The sequence below is a fragment of the Sebastes umbrosus genome, chromosome 16 (genome assembly GCF_015220745.1).
Source record: "Sebastes umbrosus isolate fSebUmb1 chromosome 16, fSebUmb1.pri, whole genome shotgun sequence".
Lineage (NCBI taxonomy): Eukaryota > Metazoa > Chordata > Actinopteri > Perciformes > Sebastidae > Sebastes > Sebastes umbrosus.
The window spans coordinates 12,047,947-12,061,692 of record NC_051284.1 but is presented as its reverse complement, the minus strand read 5'-3'; the positions used below and the strand labels follow the sequence as shown (position 1 = coordinate 12,061,692).

The 13,746-nt window shown below is 43.9% G+C and overlaps 1 protein-coding gene across 1 annotated transcript in view; it reads right to left on the bottom strand.

The window, feature by feature from the left end:
• The window catches only part of LOC119504271 (AT-rich interactive domain-containing protein 1B-like), a 199,258-nt gene extending 186,667 nt beyond the window's left edge, over nucleotides 1-12,591 (bottom strand). The window contains exon 1 of the mRNA XM_037796316.1: nucleotides 10,373-12,591. Coding sequence (XP_037652244.1) covers nucleotides 10,373-11,740 — 1,368 coding nt within the window. The 5' untranslated portion in view covers nucleotides 11,741-12,591. The remainder of the gene's footprint in view (nucleotides 1-10,372) is intronic.
• Between the last annotated feature and the right edge of the window lie 1,155 nt (nucleotides 12,592-13,746).

Genomic DNA, 13,746 nt, shown 5'->3' with positions numbered 1-13,746 from the left:
TGAACATCGCTTTATTGACTTGCCAGGATTTCCATGTTGGACACAAGACCCGGCGCTACCTACTGTTTAGACACCCCACCGCCAATGTCATTACAAACACACACACACACCTCTCCGAGTGCACGGAGTCTCCCAGCTAGTGGCACCCAAAGGATTACACGGCTGTGACAATTTCACCCAAGAACTGATAAAAAACGGGAGGTAGGCGGGGTGAATAAATCAAGCGCAGATGCTGAGAAAAAGAAGGAGAGACAGAGGGAGAGTAAGAGAGTCTCTCGGTGAACAACCTTGAATTTCTCCTTGATGCCGAGATGCTAAAATACTGCAGATCAGCACAAAAAAAAAAATCCCCCAATTAAGAACAAAAATCATCACAAAATGTTCATTAGCGCTGATGGTATATTGGCTTGGCATTTCAGGGCCTTTTGTTCTCAAACCTTTGCCTAACAAGCTCCCAAAAGGGCTATGTGAGGGGGGAGTGACATCACATCAGGGGTCAAAAGTCAAAGAGAGGTGTTGCCGGCTGTTGACCTCCGTCACCTCCAAATACTCAAACATGTCGAATCCCCCCGTGATTTTCCCATCTGTCAGCACGCAGGAATGTCTGCGAGGCTACACACCTACAGCTTTGCCTTACATAATTATACAACATACATCTTAAACATCATATAAACACCCACAAACTCCACTTGTAACCTTGACACTCATATTCACACAAGCATAATCCCATAAGACTGGTTACACATGTACATCTATACTCTACCCCGCCACGCACACATTCTCACATACATTGATCACATAACTGCTTTCCTCACACACACACACACCTTTCCATTACATCAATACACACACCTATGATTACCTACTACACACCTTCCCGCACATATACCTAAATCTCCTCCACACACACACGCCCCCTGCTCCCCTCTGCCCCCTCCAGAGTCCGGGTCAGGGTGCCCTCCAGAGCGCCTCGCCCTCTCCGCTGTTAATTACCACTAATTGGCCCCGCTCGTTTTTTTCCCCCTGCTATAATGGAACCATTCATCTTTACTACTTAATGAGTAGGCACTGTAGTCACCAGCCAAGGTCACCCACAACTAGCATCCAAAAGACAGAAAGACACAGACTTGGAAACAACTGTGAAAAAAAGAGGAAAGAGGGAACAGTAGACGGAGATGGAGAGGTTGTTTATGCTTCAAAATACAGATGAGAAAATGTGAAATTGCTGAAGTTTCCACACATGACTCTGCTTTTGGAATGCATCCAATGTGTAAAAAAAAAAAAAAAAAGTTGAGAAATGTCTGGGAGCTGTGGGAGTCTGCACTGTCCAACGCAAACCACAACACACACAGGGAATTTCCAAAGACAGACTAATTAAAATACCCGTTACGCGAGTGAAAACAATGGATCCCTCAAAACAACGCCGAAAGCGCACAGTCAAACTGAGCTGTAAATATAAAAAAAATATATTTTTCAAAATGCAGTAAGAGCCTCTTCCCCGGCTTAAGCACACATAATTATCAAAACAATCACTCCGACTGTCAGCGCAGACTCCAGCCCCAGCGGGTGAGAGGGCAACATGTTAGCCGCCTCAACTACCGTAAAAAAACATCTAATTAACACTGAATTGCTATAAATATTAGTCAAACGGTTGCTTTGTATTCATTTCTGGGGTGAGTCTCGAAATAAGACAAGTTACTGCTGGAAAAATTGGCTTCAGTGCTTAAGAAAATAACAAATACAACTACATTTAGTGCAAAATTGTGGATATTTTGATCATAAAAGCCCCAAGAAAGCTATTCTCCTATTCCCATACTAACACTGGAGAGAATGTGTTAAGACTCAACTTTCTCATGAGAAAAAATAAAGCACCACAGGAGGGTCTTTATAAGTCTGAATCCAATAAATTGTTCCCAAATGAAGTCTCTTCCCACTGAATTATTAGAAGTTCTCACAGTACACAACAAACTGTCGACACATGCACCCAGAGGCCAGCGGGTCAGACAAGACAACAATACCTTCACATTTTCTAACTGTGAGAGCAATGTAAGCTGTCAGCCTCTGCCTAGGGTAGAGCAGAGGAACGCTTCAGGTTCAAGCATCATAATTTGTCCTGGTGACTCATGCCAAAATCTGACAACCGGCTATTTTCCTTGGAAAAGTCTTTCCGTCAGATGGGGTGCCATTGTGTTGCAGTTCCTCCGTTCAGTCTCATGCGGCGTAGCGGAAGCGAGAGCAGTCATGTGCTCCTGCAGTGCTGTGGCGGCCAGCCCGGCACAGCGATGTTTGTAAATGGGACAGTTGTCTATGGATTATGTTAATGTGGTATTCCACACTCCCCTCTGGCATGTGTCTGACATTACAGTAACCTTTGCATGTTTAGCCAACAGTAACTATGGATGTTCATTGAGTAAGGAGACGCACACGCGTGCGTGCACTTAGAAACACACACACACACACACACACAGGCACAGCTGCACAGGGAGATTAACTGTGAACGGCAAACATCTGCTCTTGCCAACCGTATTGATATCCTTTGGTGGAATTAACATCTTAAAGAAATAAGACATTTAAACTTCAAAATAAAGTTCACTCGTGTTGTCGATATCTAATCCAGTTCATCCGGTTTGTGTCAAAGGAGTGGCAGGAATGCAGAACACAAGTCTGGCCATATCAGAGACGTGCGTAATGAAAGAAAATGAGAGTAATATCAACACTTAATATCTGTCCTTCACACCCACTGCAACACATTATAACCAAATATCTAACATAACCTCTTCTCCCACATACAGTATCTCCAGTGAATAAAAATGCATGTGTCCACTGTGCATATACGTTTGGAGGAGGATGCGGTGTGAAGTTCCTTCCTAAATTGCTGAGATAAAATTGATCTAAATTAGGTAGCGATCAAGCCAGGAGTGACCGCAAGTGTCCTGTTGTGACCGGTGTCTATAAATCACCAATACATCCACACACCAGCTCTGTCCACACAAACACACACACACACAGTAAGCTGTAATGGACAAGCTTAGGTTTGGCAAGAAAGGGAAAAGATGAAAGGAACATGTTGTGGCTGGGAAAATACATGGTTGACCAGTCAACACAAAAGATCTACACACATAAGTGTATGTTTAAGTGTATGTGTGTGTGTGTGTGTGACAGAAAAGGACAAAAAAAAAAAGAGAAAGAAATTGGAACTGGAAGAGAAAAAGAGACGACCCGAAGAAACAGACAAAACCCATCAACAGAAACTCGGTGCGTCGTCCGTGTCCCATCGTTTTTCTATTTTTGTCTCTCTGTGCTTCACAGACGACAGACAGCGTCTTGCTGGTGCTGTTTGGTTGTATTCTTTTTTTTTTCCTCCTTCTTTTAGCTGAGCAAATGGTCCCACTGTGCCAGCGCTGATTAGGATCAACTCAAACCAAACAGCAAGACGTGTGACTGGAGTGCACAGTCTACAGTCTGGAAACAGAGACGAGTGCGGAGGCTTTGATGTGTAAAGTGACAGATGATGGTGATGGTGATGATGATGATAATGATGATGATGATATTCTCAGAGGCTGGTAAGAGGAGGAGAGGATGGTGGCAGTTGGAAGTTCATACATGAAGTCACACACGCAGACACATACACACACTATATGGATTATGCATGGGCTTCTACGTGAACATGCAATGTATCCTCATACAACGGTTTTGTATGATATCTTACGAAAAGTTATTCCTCATTTTTCATGCGTTTTCCTACAAACGTCCAGCAACACGTGTCAATTTCTGCTCGTTACATGCATACAGTCTTTTCAAAATAAACTTCCCAAACTACTTGGATAGGTTCAGGAAAAGATTGTGGTTTATGTTAAAATAACTATGGAAGTGGCGTAACTTAAGCACGGAAGTTACGGAACAAATAAATCGTTGTCTTCTGGTTTCACACAGGGTACGCCTGGGTATCGTCTCCAGGGCGAAAGTCCGGTGTATTTTGACCCACCCGTCCACCACGACCTCCTCCCTACAAAGCTTTTGTCGCTGTTTAAACTTCCTGGTTCATGTTTACGTGGATTACATGATTTTGTGGGATATACACGAATTATAGTGCATTATTTTGTATAGGTATAGCTACGAACGGTGAATGAGAACAGCCTGGAGCATCAACACATGAAATATGCTCATTTTGTTATAAGCAGATTATTTAGATAGCCGACTAAACCAAAAGATTAATATAAAAGAAATTTTAATGCTATAAATATTCAATGAAAAATAATGTCCACTAAAAATCTTCTACATTCTTATAAATAAATAAAAAATCCCACGTTAAACTGCCAATTATCCTCCTCTCTTTCCTTTTTGTTAAGCAGAACTATCAGACCATTAATTTTATTATATAAATAGAAAGGAGATGCAGAGTTTGGGGCTGGATCTTAAAAATGTCATGCTAGCTCTTTGAAATTGCATTAATTGCTGCAATCACAAAATTACTCATTTCTAGAGGGACTGACCCGTATGTTTCCCATTTCCTCTTCTGTTGGCCAGGAGAGAGGAAAGAGAAGGGAAGTGGAGGCAGCAGCAGTTACTGTAAGCGGGACAGTGTTTCAGCAGTGGCCCACAGATCTGTTCAGTATAGTGTATAAATATTCGATAGGATACGCTGGCTGTCTAAATACCTCTGAACTGACTGCTGGTCCCATGGGAGACCTAGCGAGCTACTGAGAGCCAGGGACATGAGGCAGATAAAAGAGGAGAGACCGTATTTAGAGAGAAAACACAGAAAAGAACAAAAGGAGATGGCTGCAAAAGTGGAAAACAAACTGTACAGCATTGAGCACCATCTGTTTAGTAAGTATATAGTTAACTGCAATACATTTACTTATAGAGAAATAAGCCCAGAGAAAGAAAGAAAAATCCCCTTTCGGCAGCTCCACGTGGCTAATTAGCATATGTGAAGGTCAGCGTGGAGCGGTGGGGGGGATGGGTTGGGGTGCCACCACAACACCCGCTGCCATGAGACCTGGCACCCTGCCAGCTACACACACACGCACACAATGGAGGAAACCCAATATATTTGTGTGTGTGAGGCCAACAACTCGTAAATACTTCTTTTTCCTCGCAACGTTCACAAGGCTGAAGCAGGGTGAGATCCAGAGGGAGAGGATTTTAACTATGCTGACATTTGCCAGAGCTCAGATACTGATTCTCTCTCTCTCTCTCTCTTTCTCTGTGAACTCGGCCAGGCCCATTCCTCAGAAGTCAGCAGCCCTCCATGTGACTCCCTTCAAATATCGCCTACATTTCTACATCTCTGGCCTGACTGTACTCTCCCTGTTTACACAGAGAAGACAGCAGCTAAAGTCTCAACACGAGTAGATTCATGCAAATCGTGACCTATTGAAATTGGAAAGACAAATACAAATTCAATAAAATATCACAAAAACGACCTGAAACTGATGAAATTACACAAACACAATTACGTTATTGTTTGATAAAAGATATTCTGTGATGTATATCAACAGGAATGCTTGCTGGTTGGATAGGTAATTACAAAAGCAGCATTTTTACAGACAGAAAACTAAGAAAACACAAATGTCATGACTGTGTGATTGTTTCAGTGTTCAGGCTGAATAGCAAGCACTAAAAAACAGTAATAGTAACAGTAATAAGTAAGTTGTACAAGCTCCATTAAGCTATTTGAGACACAGAGGGGAAGTAAGGGCGCTGTGTCTAACCCCATACCAGACCTGTGATAAATCCTACAAGTCCCAGAATGTCAGTGGACGCCTATAGCTTTCTTGGTAGAACCCACAACTGCTGACACGGACTAAACAAGGTTGAGAAAAATGAAATTGAAATGACTATCAAATCAAATCCAAAAAGCCTCGGACTACTTCATCCACATGGAAAAGTCAAATCCTCCCATACACACAATTAACTTTCTTTCCAAAAACTGCTTTGGTTTAGATTTTTCTGCTCCCTCCGGACACCGGCAGTTCGGATAAGACAGAGCTGAGAAACAGCTGACATCAAATCAACGCCCGCTCGCAGTAATTAAATCCTTTCTTCAGGGCGTTTACACATCAACCTTTAACTCCAGGGGATGTTTTGAGTGCACAGTGGTGCAACCAGAAAAAAAACAACCTATAATTACTTTATTAAGCCAGCTAATAATACATGAGCTTACGTCGAGTGATGCAACTGGACAGTTGCAGACAGTTTTTAAAATTCATATTATTTCTAAAAATCGGAATTAATTGGCGTTTTGTGGAAACCGCATGCAGACCGGGGATAACCCCGGCCTGCCAATTACCTAAGCAGGCTCTGTGTTTCATCCAAGGAAGATGAAAAACGCTGCGCGGGGCTCTTATCGGACGCAACAGAGCAAATTAAAATTTCACTCTAGTGTTGCTAATCAGCACTGCGCTGGCTAGCCAAGACAGAGATGTAAACAAACCAACATAAACAAACGACTGACGGGAGGGATCAGAGGGCGAGAGAGAGACGTTGTGAGGGGGGCGCGGTTGAAGTTGGACTGCTTAGTGCTGACGAAAGGGGCTTTAGCCTTCTTCTGCACATAGAGACGGAGAGTACAGACACACAGTCAAGGACACACAGAAAATCTAAACTCACCCCCCAGAATAAAAAAGAAGCATCCAAACACACACACACACACACACACACACCTGCGTGTCCACTTCCTGACCGGACCCCCATGGGCTGTCGGTCCGATGCAGAACATGTACCATAAATTAAATTCCAGCAGCCACAGTCAGGCCATCACTATGCACAAGGCTCCCTGAGATAGCCGCATAATACAATGTGACATTGATGCATTGCTCCTATTATAAAGTCTTTGTTCGTATCACACTAATAATTCATAAGAGAGAAATGTAAACAGTATGCACTGGAGAGCACTGCGAGCAGGAATCATTTCAAGGTAAGCACATTACCAAGGATGGGATTGGGTCTAGTCCTTTGATATGTAGAGCTACTGAGCTTTGATTTCATTTCTACAAAAAAAAAAAACAAAGGCAAAACACTGAGCATAATAGTGATAAATTAGTGGAAACTGTAGATATCCATTCATTTTTGTTTTATTAGGTCAGATTTTAAATGAGCCGCTGCCGCAATTATCTAAGCAACAACACTATTTCCAACTTGCTAGGCCCTCATTATTATCAACTAATTACTTTTATTGTTCTGTGTGTGTGTTGTGTGTGTTCTGATTAGTGGATAACAGACACGTCCTTGTTACACATAACGGCTGAGACAGAATATGCCGTTTCATTTATGATGTCAGCCTAAGGCGATTGCACATATGCTGTTATATTACTGCTATAGGTACACGCTGCACATAAGCAAAGAAAAACACACAATGAACAGGAACGGCTTGGACTTAAAGCAGCTGACAAACATTCAGGCGGAAGGTCACAAACTGAACACTGAATATCGTTCTGTTGGTCCTCAATCAAATGGGCCATTCAAAAAACTAGGACAATATCATGTTGATGAGAGAGCAAATTCAACACACCTCTAAATAACATATCTCACGTATCTCTGATGTGTGTGTGCACACACACAACACACAGTGGTAGGGCTCTGTCTTCATTTTGGTGAGTGGCCAGACAAGTGAGTGTGTGTGGGGGTGGGATGGGGGGGGAGACAGCGGTGTAAATGAGGTGCACTCGTTTCGCTCACAGCTTGCTCCTGAAGAGAGGCAGTGGGGAGGGAAATTGAATTTGAAAGAGGGGAAACTGTGCCAACAGGTGACAGAGGCGTGCTCCGACCAAACGCACTATGAAGTGAAGCGCAGTCATATCACGGGGCCAATTTGGAGGCAGTATTATGCACTACACCGCTCGCCTTTCTCACACAGCCTGTCAGTGCACAGGAGAGCGGTGCTGCCGCTCCAAATATGAATTAAACATGGGCCTTTTGTAGCGTGAATATACTGCCGCTGAAATGTTGGTAGAGTCGAGAAAAAAACACAGTCGCACATGCACTTACTCCTGAAGTGGAAAACTGAAGGAAAAAAAAACAAAAAAAACATTTGCAGTATATAATGTTAAATATAAGATTTCTTTTTAGGGAGCTGATTTGTTGGATTTGCACAAAAAAAATGAATATGAATAGTATAGAATATGGCTCTTATAACTTTATGCTGACTGAGGTTTCATATATATATATAAATAATGAGTAACAATTACTGTAGTAAGGAATGAGATTACTGTAGGTTTCTAGTGACCATTTTATCAGTGCCTAATTTCATACAATCAATACCGCAGCAAACCCTCCCACGCTAAAACATTCACTTAATTTCCCCAGCATCCAACGCAAATTGCCTTTGATTGAAACAATGTAGGCTAATGAACTGCCTCTGTTTTGCGAGAGGCAGACAGTGTAAGCTATGCTCAACCACCTTGCCCTCCAGTCGTCCAGATGTGCCATCCGGCACTACGAATAATTTAGTGCATCAAAAACAACCGCAGAATAAATGGTTCTTCTGGAGAAACGCGGTGTTGTTTGAGGGCAGAGTTAGTTGTGAACTGGCATGCGACTCCCTCCCCTGGCTGTATAGGTCTGCACGCTATAGTGACACATCAGTGTTTCAGCACAGGGTTGGGGGACACCCAGGGATCCTTGAATATGTTCCCCCCAAAGGAACAGAGGGAGGAATACTTAAATAATTAGTAACACATTCTTCCCTCCCTCAGCTGTTACCACTGAGGTGCCCTCGAGCAAGGCATTCAACCCCCAGCTGCAGCCGTGGCCAACAGAACTCAGTTTGTGGGGGTTGTTGTGTAAAACATGTGGTTGTGAATAAGAGTGTTTCCAGAAAAAAGTGAGGTTTTTAACTTATATTTCAAATACATATTTTGATATTTGCAACTATTATATTATATATATGAACATCACATGTATAAGATACATGTGTATGCAATTTATAAAAAATCCAGCTTGAATTATATTTATATCTAATATAGAACAAACAAAGCTGGACAATCCTCAACAAGATTTAATTCAAGATTATAACTCCACATGAAGACACTATTTACTTTTTGAGCTGACATTGCAGTGTTTTTGTACGTCTTTTCTTTATGGGAAAAATTATGACAATAATTATCTGGAGCAGCCTAAAACCTTCATAAAACTTCAATTATTGCGTTGGACGGCCTCCAAGTCTGGAGTATTCCCATAAGACGTGAATGCAGCATCACTACAGAGCCATGGCCAAGGATCCCTGAGAGAAAGAATCCTCCTTTTTTTTTTTTTTTTTTTTCTGAGTGCAGTCTGCCCAGCGGGGCCACAGGGAACCAATCAGATGGCAGACTGGGTGTCAACTGTGAGGCTGGGAGTACGGAGAGCTTTTTAGCCAGTTTACCTCCACTATTCAAATCCAGAGCTGCTGCATGGGAATAAACGAGGCGCGCAGAAGCGCTCCGGCTCGACACGGAGCGCACGGAGAGGAGAGGAGACGAGACGGCCGCGGTGTCCGTGACATTTTCCACATCAGTTTAAACACGAAGAGATGAGAAATATTACAGAGCGTTTCAGCGTTTATAATGATCATTAATGTGCAATTTATAGGAATATTTTTACTTTTGTTCGACGAGCGCCTCGAACACAACGCGTCCTCTATACAGGGCGGTTTCGCAACGTGTCTGACACCACGTCGGCAGAGAGAGAGGTGAATCTGCCCAACACCACCACAATGTTGCTTTTTAATCTCCCGGATAAAAAAAATAAATAAAATGAAATAATATGGAGAGTATACACAACCAGAATATGAACTATAGAAACACAGCTTCTGATTTATAGCCTATCAATTATTGTATAGGCTCGTTAAATAAAGCCTATAATCAATGAAGCTGATTTTGTAGAAATACATATTTTTGCTATTTAGGTTTTTTTTTTCCTTTTTTTGTGCCATAAGAAAGCAGGCAGGGGGGGTTAGGAAATACGGGTCTAGGATAAAACTGTTTCAAACATGTAAAACAATGATTTCTTTGTAGTTGTACTGCTTCACTGTACTTTTTGTACCAATAACAAATTTGAACATAAGAAAGCAGGCAGGTCGAATATTTTTTACACAAGTCAGAATTATATGCACATGAAATGGTCTTTCTTCTGCATAAATATAAATCTAAAAAATATTAACCCAGGTACATTTTCTCATATAGGCCCTATAATTCACTTAACAACACTCTCTGTCCACACATAATGGTCCTTTGGAGTGGATTTGTGGTCAACACACACACACACACACACACACACACACACACACACACACACCTGGTATAATGATGAGTGACACACCAGCGCTGCTGAGAGAAGTTCCCTGATGCAACACACCGGCTGACTGAGAAAGTTTCCCCCCAAAACTCACCTGCGTCCTGCCAAGGCCTTGCCCTCCTCCTCCTCCTCCTCCTCCTCCTGAATGAGGATGGTTTCTCTGCTGCCCTCCTCCTCCTCCTCCCCAGCCACCGTGGGCCGAGGTGGCTCCATACTGGGGCCCCACGTCTTTCCCCAGGCCCATGCCGGCTTGCTGCTGCTGCTGCGCCGATGCTGAGCCGCTGTAGTCTTGATATGCACCTCCGTAGCCCCGCATCATGGGGCTGGGGGACGTCAGCAGCTGGTTGAGTGTCGGGGTGGCCCCTGAGGGATGCTGCTGCTGCTGCTGCTGCTGACTCGGTCCTGGGAACCTCTGAAAGCCTCCAGAAGCAGCAGCTCCTAGGGGAGCTTTACCGTGGCTTGCTGATGAGGAGTTGCTGCCCATCATCATGTTCCCAGGTTGCCTGCACCCAGAGGGGCCCCCCATCATCCCGTAGGCCCCTCCACCACCACCATACCCCGCCCGGTACCCAGAATACTGATTGTACTGGCTGCTGTTGTGGTGGTACCCTGCTTCGTGGGAGTTCTCCATGCTGCTATTATGTGCCGAGGTGTGCGTTATCCCCATCCCACTGCCTTGCTGCTGTCCGCCATGTTGCTCATAACAGGGCCTCGGAGTGTAATAGTTGTTGTTGTTGAACTCAGAGTTGTTACTAGTTGGCCCCAAGTTAGAGTGTTCATACCTGGCACCCATCATCCTCTCTTTACAGGTGAGCTCCACCTCACCTTTACCTGGCATGTGCTGCTGCTGCTGCTGTGGCTCCACCTGGCCCCCCAACAGGTTCTCCTTTCCACCGTGGTGTTGGTGATCCATCCCCCGGTCCCCACGGGGCCCCTGGCCGTTGTTACTGTTGTTACTTTGGATCTGTCGCTGCTGCTGCTGATGTGGCGCAAATTGGCCGAATTGCGGCTGCTGCTGCTGCGGCGGTGGTGGTGGTTGTTGAGACTGAGGGGGATCTCCACATTTCAGCTTGTGGTTCGCGATCAAACCCGTTTCCATCGAGGAAGTGGTTGAGTTAGTAGTCGAAGAAGCCGGCGCGGCGGACGTGAGGTTATTCCCATCCTTGTCGTGGTGGCCGCCGTCCGACGACACGTTGCTGTGAGTCGTGGAAGTTGAATGAACCATGTTGTTGAGCTCGCTCCGGCGGTGGTTGTGATGGTCTACATTATTCAGAGTCCCATCTCCGGCGCCCAGCATCGGTCCAGTCCGCTGCTGTACGGTGCCTCCTCCTCCTCCAACACCTCCTCCAACACCTCCTCCAGCCGATTTCCCCGAATTGAGCTCCACTGAACCCAAACCGCTGGATAATTTCTTATTCTTGTTATTAGTTCTGGTCGGAGCCGATGCAACTTGCGCAGCCATGGTCACTCCAACATCTCCTCCTCCTCTACAGCGCGCAGTGACAGCGAGCTCCGACCAGCCGTGTGAGCACACGCACAGAGAAATAACACAAGAGAGGGAAGAAAAAACAAGCTGGGAGGAGAAAAAATAGATTCAGTGGAAAAAAAGCAAGCTTTGTTCTATAGCGCTGGTGTTGCTGTTGTTGGTGCGTCAGTGAGGCTTCATCATGTTGAAAGTTTCTCTCTGCCAAGGCTTTAAACGAAACTTTTTTTTTCTCCTTCCCCCCTCCGCCTCTTCTCCTCCATCCCGGTTCTCGGTAATATGTAGCAGCGTCTCCCGGAGCCCTTGTGGCCCAGCATGGCATGAGAGAGAGCGGGCTCTTACCAGCTTATCCACCTCCAGGGCTCCGGCAAGCCTCGCATGGAAAATCCGGACTGGAGTAGCGAGCCATTACGCGCTCTGCATTTTGATGTGTTTTTTACGCTTTGAAGGCTCATTTTACGTTAATAAAAGACATACATACATTGATGTTGGCAGTATTTACATTTTACATTTACTACATTTCCTTAATGTCATCATAAAAATCCAGATTTCTTTGACACAATTTGCGCGTCAGACTGTCAACAAGGAGTGCAATCCTTCCCCTTTGGGTTTAAAGTGCATATTACTTTTAAACAAACAATAGCCGTGACAGATTTCCAATTTACGCACGAGGCATTGTTCCTCTTTGTCCACATGGATCCTTCCAAATAAACCCACCAGCAGATGTTAAGTTTGCCCGAGTGAGTTTCTGCGCAGTTATCCAGATCTGATTTTCCCTCTTCCCATCCTCTCTCTCTGTCCCTCGGCTCAAGCCAGTTCTCTGCAGCTCTGACAGGAGTCGGACACGCAACCACAAGCTGTGCGCAATAATGTTACCATCGGAATAAGAATGTAATCACACTTTATAGCTGCTATAATGTTGTAATATCTGTACCACAGAGTTCATCCTCTACGATCACTTCTTTTTCAGCCTGGAAAAGGAGTGAATGTTCCCTTTCAACAAAAGAACCATAGCAAATTGTGTAATAAGAGGGGAAATATCACAAACTATAAACTATATAATATTCTACAGGACTATTCGGTGTGATAGCAGATAAAAACTCAGTGCGATTAGGTCACTTTAAAGTCACTCTCCATAGGAATGTAATATGAATATTATGAATATTAAAGCCATTCTTCATTAGGGTCTTATTTGAATAAAAGGCTACTTTCTTTAATTTCCTTCATTGGCTTTACTTTGTCAGATAGGGGAGCCTGTCTGAAATGATAATGAAATAAAAAAAAAAAAATCAACCCCAGGCTGCAGTGTAGGACCACACAAAAACCAAAGTCTATACAAGATATGCTATCCCATCAGTGGTATTCAAACATGAATGTAAAATAGTGCTTAGTAAAAGAAGCTGGGGTGTCTGTTGGGACTTGAATGAGCAGAGGGTCTGCTTTGATGAGATCAGATGCATTTGATCAACAGAGGGAGCTGTGGATGAAAGCGGGGTGGAGGGTGCGGAGGGGTTGGAGGAGAGGGGAGGGGTGGGAAGAGAAGGATTTTTTTGGGGATGAGAGTTGTGCTGAGGATGGCCGTGATAATGAAGATGACTGGTGGCGGCGGTGGGAACAAATGTGATGATGACAACGGAGACGCCAGCGGTGGAGGTAATGATGACCATAGTAATGGCGATGACTAGTGTAGTGATGATATTTTTCTAACACCTAATTGTTGCTTCAGGTCACATATTGGTGAAACAAGGAGGCACAATTCACTCTGTCTTATATATACTGTGTATGGTGTAAGATAATTCACTATGAAGCCATGTTCATGACAATGGGAAGACCCCTGCTGGAGATACAGTGTTGGTACAAGTTAGAGCTTAAAAAAATTAATAAATGTATTAAAAAATACAAGGCTCGTGTTTCAGAAATGATCAAGAGGGTAGGGCAGCCTTATGCAAAAATATTTAACTTCATGAAGAAAAAAATCATATTAC